A 9,589-nucleotide genomic window follows, 5' to 3' on the forward strand; every position below is an offset into this window, starting at 1 on the left:
ATATCTCATTTTCTTATCCTGAAAAGCATTCAAATACGTCATCCCTTCCAAACATAAATTGCTACTTCTAAAAATAATGGCCTAAGTTTCAGTGTATTGTGAAACCTCAAATTTTTATTTAGCATTAAACATACAAATGAAAGTTGAAATATTCTATTAACAGTTTCGTTGAATATGCATGTTGCCCCAAATCTAGACTCAAAACAGTCAAACAACAGAACTACTCTTTTTTTTAACCACCTTATTATAGGAATAAATCCCGTATACAGCGAAGTCTTACATAGGTAACAAGATTTTTTTCTAAATGTCAGTATGAGCACCAAAATAGGAAAAGAGTAGTGTATCTTCCCCAACCTTTTTCTCCCCTTTTTGATCAGGTTACTTCAAAATATTCTACACACTTTATTCAAAACACTATGACATTTACCTTTCACCATTAACTAAAAGTATATCACCAAAGATAGAGACATCATTGTTGTCAATTATAACTGTTATTTTTTCAATCTCACTATCATTGTTTCGTTTGATCTCAATATTGAAATCTCCTCCCGATTCAACACAGTGACGGCAGAAAGTATATGTGCATGAAGACTCAAAGGAAAAAACACGGCCGTTGAAAGCTTTATATGCTCCTTTGCCCCAAGTAGAAGCTTCACCTACAAAATATTTAGGGTCAAATATTCATTATTATTTAGAACAATTAATGTAGCTTCCATTTTTTATTTTTTAAGGGTTTATGTACCAAGAAAAAAATTCACTGAAAGGTACTAGTCTCACATCCATCTTAAATCTATAATTTTATTTCCTACATACTGCAAAATGTGTTAAAAGTAATACCTGAATTCTTGGAAATACCCAAAGTTGGCTATTCCTGCTAAAACAAAAGAAGAAAAGCATATTTTTTCCCCGTGGGAAAGGGAAATTGTCTCTATTGTGGGAGAGAATATATGGAGGGAGGCTGAGTTCTGTTTGTTTGTTTGTTTGGCTTTTTATAGAGATAATCTTTCTAATGTTGTCTGAGTGGGTTACCATTAATATTGGATGTATCACAATTAAAATTTTTTTTAAATTAATTAAAATGTGAAAAAATATTAAATAAATGTAAATAAGTATATTCTTTCTATACATATATATGTGTATGTATATATATGTGTGTGTGTGTATGTTTATCTGTATGTATGGTGTGTCTGGGTATATAAAACAGATAGATGACTGGAAAATTTTTTAAACCAGTTTCAAATTTTCTTTACTTTGAAACCTCATTAGGTAGTGGCTGATGGACATATAAATACATATACAAATTAGAAATAAATCTATTACTTACCAATAATTGCATTTGTTTCGGAGTATTTTGGCGTTGCTTCTGGAATATGGGATCCTTTCTCTATTCAATATAATAAATAGATTACTTAAATTTCTAATATGTATTGGCTTTAAATATATAGAATATTTGGTCTTCTATGTGGGAATTTAAAAATTGGTATTGAAGACTATCCAATGGGTTTTTTATCCTAAATATATATTTTCATTTTGTGATGCTATGATTTGCCAAAGTCATATGCATGGTTATCTACGAAGCCCATATTTTTTCTTGTAGCAATCAGCTACAGTATGTTCAGACATCATTAACAGTTTATTCATTTTGGGTCATGGACAGTTAATAACGTATGCTGCATCCCTTACAGAATTATTTTTTAAACTTCAAAAGTAGAACTTAGTGGCCTATTTTTATTGGAAGATACTACCCAAACAGGTCCAAGATAGATTTGTTAAACCAGTCTACTGTCTAATACTAGTAACTCAATTATCCATATATTAAAAAATCAATTATCCTGATCAAAGGGAAAAATTCATAACCTTGAAACTTGGTTTCCCATAATCCTTTATTTCCAATGCACTGACTCTTTTATATGTGACCAAGTAAACACATGAAATTTTAGAGCAAGGTCTAAAAGCAAGCAACATAATATAGCAACAATTTTAAAAAGTGAACACTTTGATAGAATTTTAAAATATTTTTCACAATACCACTTATTGTATATCTTGAGGCCACTTCTCTTTATTACAGGCTGTCTAACCCAAGTTAGGTGAAAATAGATTAAATTCTGAGTTTATTTATAAAATAAACCTTTAAATACTATATCTAAAATGATAAATGGGAGGTTGTATTGTTTTATTTAGGATCTGTTAAGATAAAATTGAATGTTTCTTATTCAAAACTTGTTTCAAAGATCCAATTGGTCATCTAAATTATGGTATTCAAAGAGAATAAGCACTTAGAAGTTCAATATTGCATGAGAAACATTTAATAATATCAAGTTCCAGCAAATCAATAATCAAGAGAGCATCTTATAAATACATTTTAAAAACTGAACATTAAAAATCAAACTACCTGGAGTGCTGAGTGGTCCAGATGTACTGTAGTCAGATGAACTTGTGATACCTAATTAATACAAAATGATTAGGCCATTTCTGTTGTAATTTTATTTGGTAAAATATGAAAAGTATATTTTAAGATCTGATATATATATATCAAAGATCTAAATTCATCAATGGTGATGATAGCAGACTTAGAGCCACATGATGCTATATAAGAAAAACATTTTTATCAGCTTAACAGCCTACTGGAGTAACAAAATTATAAGCCTCACTAATAAATGAACTGATACCAAATTAATTTATTCCAGATCAGTTGCTTAAAGCTTGTTCAGGTAAAGAGAAAAGGGTTGTATAGACAGAGTTCCAAGTCTGCTTTTCCAGTTTCAACCAAACTTACTCTCACTGTGAATTCTTTCACACTTGGGAAATCTAGGTACCATTTCAAAATGTCAAGTGCATAAAGGATTCAGCATTCATAGAAACTGGAAGTATTAAAATTACTAATCTAGATGAGCTGAGATGTTCAATCTCAAGATGTCTAATGTCAAGAGACATTAATGTCAAGAGATCCAGAACCTGCCATTTCAAAAGCACTAGATTTACTAGCATTAGATATGCTACTTGGGAGACTATTAATTAATAAAAGTCTGTCACCTAATTTGGAAAATTGAAAGCAGTTGAAAACTGACATCCAAATAGCAGAAAAATGTCAAATGGGCAACCACTCCACAATAGAAAGATAAGAGATAATTACCTCTTAGTACATTGCTCAGGAACAAAACCTAATAAATTTGAATACCTAGGCTAATGGCAGCAGGTCTGGGGTTCAGAATTTCAGTGTCTCTTTAACCATTTGTATCAACTGTACTTAAGCAAAATCAGTGACAATAAAGAATGAAAAATTCAAATATCTGAGTTTCACTGAAGTTTTGACCCCAAAATGTGTGTCCAAAGATTAAGAACAACCCAAAATAAAATTATTATTTCTGTATGACCAAATTCATTAATAGTTGGCTCTAACTGAGACCAACCATTACTACACCACACTATATTTTTTGCTAATTATATTTTATTTTTTAAAAAGGTATTAACCTTAAATTTGAGTTCTAAGTATGAATTGTATTTTTCAGATACTCACTGCTAACTTCATCAAAATAGTTCCCATAGCATATTAAGTGTTACTTTAACAATATGCAACACAAATTTCAATACTATTTAATCTCATGTTTCCATTAAGTGGAAATAATAAATTTTATGAGATTTTCAAAAAGGATGGATCTTATTTACTCTTCTCAGGAATGGACCTGTTAAAAAATACTTTAGCCATCAAGGCCAGATGCAAAATACAAAGTTCAAGCCCAACAAATCAACTGCCACTCTTCCACTTATGCAACTCCAAATCAGTTTCACATAAAGGCAACAAAAACTATCTCACACCAATATATTCATAACCACAAAACTAGTTCCACCTTCTAGACCAACATATTAAATTATTTTCATCTGATATCATCTAAAGATATTTCCTCATTTTAGGACTTTGCATTGCTTTTTATATTTTATTAAGAAAAGTTACGATTTTCACTATTTTTTTTTTATAATTTACGTTAGAATCCTGCCTTTTTAATTAACAGAAATAAACCTCAATTCTCAAGTCAGGGGAACCAGATCCAATAACATCTTTTCCAGCATCACAGGTACCTGTACCACTAACGCCAGTTTCATCAGATACGTTTCGTCCAGAGGTACCAAGTCCAGCTTCACCCTTGTTTCCTTCACCACTTCCAGAATTAGAAGACCAAATGTTTCCTCCTAATGGAAAATCAAGATGTGATTAAAGAAATAAAGAAGGAAGCAATTAATTTGGATTTCTTGGGAGTAGAATCCAGGTTAAGATACCTGAGCCACTGACTTCAGATCTAGGACTCAAGTATTCAGCCCCAGCAGATCTGCCACTACTCTTTCCATTCGCACCAATTTACTGACTCTAAATCCCTATTGGTCAGATGACTCCAAACTGAATCCTGAATCTTCAGAAATGCCACTAAAATATTCAGCCTCATTTCTTGCATTCTTTCCAAATACAAAATGATGGTCAAAAGAATTATTTCAAAGCATATCGTGATTTAGAATTATTCCATGCAAAGACATTAACCATCAAAACCTATAGCACTGGAACTAGAGTCCAAAGAACCACCTACTCCATTTCTATCAGTCTATACCACTATGATCACTGTCACCGAATCAATCTGAACCAGAATCGCCAAAACCAAATTGAGTTCAGCCCTTCTTTTCTCCCTTTCTAAAGCTAGAAATCCTTCCCTCTAGTGGAAAAATTAAAATGTTATTTTAAAAAATAATGAAATTTTGAAATGCATTTCAATTTTACTGAAAAAAATCCAGATTAGGAGAATGCCCGAGTCATGGGCATTGGTCCTGAGATTCATGGATCCAGGCCCAATGGACGTTGCCACCCCATTCTATCAATCTGCTGCCTCCAAATTCCTTTTCACCAAAGGTCAAGCATCAATCCCAAATTTCCAAAATTATCACTACTTGTTCATCCCTACTTCTTACACTAGTACTCCTATCAGAATATCAAAACTTTGTTACCAGAATATATTTAATAAATGTTATGATTCAGAAAATTTTTTTCCAAAACTCTTTACTTCAAGTCCAAAATAAAAAGATTCACACTTTTGAGCCAGCAGAAAAAATCAAAATATTATTAAACAATATAATAAACATTTGGAACTCAACTGGATTTCTCAGGAAGGAGACTGAGAGGATACCTGAACTACTGGCATCAGAGGCAAAGCCTTTGAGTTCGTCCTCAACAGATGCACTGCCACTCAAGCCATCCCCTCCAAGTTCATTGATTTCCGATCCCTGTTGACCAGAAGACCCTAAATTGGATTCCAAATTTTCAGACCTATCACCAACATCGGTACTAACACTTCTCAAACTGGTGTCACCTGCAGAATATAAAATGGTTGTCACAGAGTTTATTGAGAATATTTTATGATTCAGAAATTTATACATGCAAAAATGAGATATCAATACCTAGATCACTGGAAATGGATCCTTCAGATCTAACCACTCGATTTCCTTCAACTGTTTTGCTACTAAAGTCACTGTCACCAAATGAACTTGAACCAGAAGCTCCAAAATCAAATGCAGCATTGACACTTCCAGCTCCAACTTCCCAACCAAAAGACCCTGTTTCAACTGATGAAAAAACAAATCAAGATATTATTAAAATTTAATCTTTAATAATTAATTTATTGTAAGATATTATTTAAATGAAAGTGTTTCCATCACTTAATTTAATTAACTTAAAATTTTTCAGAATGAATCTTGATTGGAATACCTGAGCTACTAACATCAGACCCAAGATCTTTAAATCCAGCCCCAACAGATGCAGTGCCACTCAAGCTATCCCTTTCAAGTTCATCGATTTTCAATCCCTATTGACCAAAAGACCCTAAGCCAGTTTCCAAATTTCCAGAGCTATCACCAACAAAGGTATCACCACTTCTCAAACTGGTGTCACCTGTAGAATACAAAATGATTGTCACAGAGCATACTGAAACATTCTATGATTCAGAAACTTGCATGCACAATAATGATATATCAATACCTAGATCACTGGAAATGGATCTTCCAGACCTAGCCACTTGATCTCCTTCAACTGTTTTGCTACTAAAGCTGCCGTCACCAAATGAACTTGAACCAGATGCTCCAAAAGCAAATGCAGCATTGCCTCTTCCAGCTCCAACTTCCCAACCAAAAGACTCTGTTCCAACTGATGAAAAAATAAAAATGTTATGAAAATTTAATCTTTGTTAATAAGGCTGTTGTGAAATTTAAAGAAAAGTGTTTCCACTACTTAATTCAATTAACCTAAAATTTTCCAGAATAAGTCTTTATTGGAATACTAATGACAGCAGACTAATGACTAATACGGTTGTCAGCTAATGAAAACAGAACCAAAACCTTTAAATCCAGCCCCAACAGACATACTGCCACTCAAACTACTCCCACCAAGTTCATTGATTCCAAAACCCTGTTGACCTAAATTGGAATCCAAATTCCCAGAGTTATCACCAACAGAGGTATTCAAATGTATTTTAACCAATTAATTAGTTTAACCAATTAAAATTTTTTCTGGAATGAGTCTCAGTTGGAATACCTAAGTCACAGGCATCCAAAATCTATGGATTTACCCCCAGCAGATCCCTTACTGCTAATTTCACTCCAGTCAGCTCTACTGATTTCCAATTCCTTTTGACCAGATGTCCCCAAACCAAATGCTAAATTTCCAGAGGCATGGCTACTAAATTTAGCCCCTCTTCTTTGCTAGTGCTGTCTGCTGAAGTTAAAAAAAGAGACTGTCACCAGGGAATATTTAAATACAACTTATGAATCAATACTTTTCATACACAAAACCTAAATAGTAATATATAGATCACCAGAACTTGATTTTCCAATGTTCCTATTTCTTTTAAGACTACTGACACCAACTCCACATGAACCAGAATCATCAAGACTAAATCCAATTTAACCCTCTTTTTTACCATCAAGTCCAAAATCAAAAGGAAAATGGAAAACTAAATGGAATATTAAACTGTTACCAGGAGAAATAAACAAAGGATATAAATCATTTATGTTTTTTCTTAATAAAGTCTGAATCAGAATATATGTTATTAAAGAGAGAGCCAAAGCCCATGGATTTATGAACGAACTTCTTACCATTCATTCTATTTCCATCAGTTTCCACATCTTTTAAGATAATTTGCTCTGACACACAAAAAAATCTATATTTACTGTACTTTAATGAACCTCAGTTATGTCAATGACTTTAATTTCCAAATATAAATTGATATTTATCTACAACTTTTGATATTGAAAATATAATATAAAACAATATTGAACCACATTTTGAAATAAAAATTACTGCAATAAAATTTAGCACTTTCGTTTTGCTTATCACCTTCTAATTCTTGACCATAGATATACACATTTGACAGTTTCAAACATTCTGACATTCCTTTCAGGACAATCAGTTCAAATACGAGTAATGGAACTTAAAAATTCAAAAAATCATACAAAAACATGAGACCAAAAAGGTTTTGTTTCTTGTGACAAAACTTGGAAATAAGAGAGTTTAGGTGGCTTTCCCAAAGTCCACAAAAGCTTCATAGGAAAGACTATATAGAAACTGTATTTCTTCATTCCAGGTCCAAGCCACTTCATAAAAGCATTCATTCCACTTGCCTCTTCACTAAAATGTTTAAATTGATTTCTGTTGATGAAAGCACAGATCCTTTAAGAATCAAACGTAGTTTAAAAATCTAAGCACAGAAATTGAAACTGTAATCAGAAATCTTCGAGCAAACAAAAGCCCAGGTCCAGATGGCTTCACAGATGAATTATACCAAAAATTTAGAGAAGAGCTAACACCTATCTTACTCAAACTCTTCCAGAAAATTGCAGAGGAAGGTAAACTCCCAAACTCATTCTATGAGGCCACCATCACCCTAATACCAAAACCTGACAAAGATGTGACAAAAAAAAGGCCAATATAACTGATGAACATAGATGCAAAAATCCTTAACAAAATTCTAGCAATCAGAATCCAACAACACATCAAAAAGATGATACATCATGACCAAGTGGGCTTTATCCCAGGGATGCAAGGATTCTTCAATATTCACAAGTCAATCAATATAATACACCACATTAACAAATTGAAGAATAAAAGCCATAGGATTATCTCAATAGATGCAGAGAAAGCCTTTGACAAAATTCAACATCCATTTATGATAAAAACTCTCCAGAAAGCAGGAATAGAAGGAACATACCTCAACATAATAAAAGCTATATATGACAAACCCACAGCAAACATTATCCTCAATGGTGAAAAATTGAAAGCTTTTCCCCTAAAGTCAGGAACAAGGGTGCCCACTTTCACCACTACTATTCAACATAGTTTTGGAAGTTTGGGCCACAGCAATCAGAGCAGAAAAAGAAATAAAAGGAATCCAAATTGGAAAAGAAGAAGTAAAACTCTCACTGTTAGCAGATGACATGATCCTCTACATAGAAAACCCTAAGACTCCACCAGAAAATTACTAGAGCTAATCAATGAATATAGTAAAGTTGCAGGATATAAAATCAGTACACAGAAATCCTTTGCATTCTTATACACTAATAATGAGAAAATAGAAAGAGAAATTAAGGAAACAATTCCATTTAGCATTGCAACAAAAAGAATAAAATACTTAGGAATATATCTACCTAAAAAAACAAAAGACCTATATATACTGCTGCTGCTGCTAAGTCGCTTCAGTCGTGTCTGACTCTGTGTGACCCCAAGGACTGCAGCCCACCAGGCCCCTCCATCCATGGGATTTTCCAGGCAAGAGTATTGGAGTGGATGCCATTGCCTTCTCCGAGACCTATATATAAAAAACTATAAAACACTGGTAAAAGAAATCAAAGAGGACACAAATAGATGAAGAAATATACCATGTTCTTGGATCGAAAGAATCATTATAGTGAAAATGAGTATATTACCCAAAGCAATCTATAGACTCAGGGCAATGCTTATCAAGCTACCAACAGTATTTTTCAGAGAACTACAACAAATAATTTCACAATTTGTATGGAAATACAGAAAACCTTGAAAAGCCAAAGCAATCTTGAGAAAGAAGAATTGGAACTGGAGGAATCAATCTACCTGACCTCAGACTATACTACAAAGTTAGAGTCATCAAGACAGTATGGTACTGGCACAAAGACAGAAATATAGATCAATGGAACAAAATAGAAAGCCCAGAGATAAATCCACGCACATATGGACACCTTATCTTTGACAAAGGAGGCAAGAATATACAAAGGAGAAAAGACAATATCTTTAACAAGTGGTGCTGGGAAAACTGGTCAACCGCTTGTAAAAGAATGAAACTAGAACACTTTCTAACATCACACACAAAAATAAACTCAAAATAGATGAAAGGTCTAAATGTAAGACCAGAAAGTATAAAACTCCTAGAGGAGAACATAGGCAAAACACTCTCCAACATAAACCACAGCAGGATCCTCTATGACCCACCTCCCAGAGTAATGGAAATAAAAGCAAAAAATAAACAAATGGGACCTAATTAAACTTAAAAGCTTTTGCACAATGAAGGAAACTATAAGCAAGGTG

General features: G+C 33.1%; 1 protein-coding gene across 1 annotated transcript in view; it reads right to left on the reverse strand.

Moving 5' to 3' along the window:
• MUC19 (mucin 19, oligomeric) overlaps window positions 1–9,589 on the reverse strand; it is a 74,458-nt gene that overhangs the window by 48,267 nt on the left and 16,602 nt on the right. The window contains 8 exon segments of the mRNA XM_010841618.1: window positions 428–656; window positions 4,078–4,188; window positions 5,169–5,351; window positions 5,440–5,604; window positions 5,747–5,929; window positions 6,046–6,181; window positions 7,334–7,354; window positions 7,356–7,462. Coding sequence (XP_010839920.1) covers window positions 428–656; window positions 4,078–4,188; window positions 5,169–5,351; window positions 5,440–5,604; window positions 5,747–5,929; window positions 6,046–6,181; window positions 7,334–7,354; window positions 7,356–7,462 — 1,135 coding nt within the window.

The sequence above is a fragment of the Bison bison genome, unplaced genomic scaffold, assembly GCF_000754665.1.
Source record: "Bison bison bison isolate TAMUID 2011002044 unplaced genomic scaffold, Bison_UMD1.0 scf7180017864163, whole genome shotgun sequence".
In the NCBI taxonomy this organism is placed as follows: domain Eukaryota; kingdom Metazoa; phylum Chordata; class Mammalia; order Artiodactyla; family Bovidae; genus Bison; species Bison bison.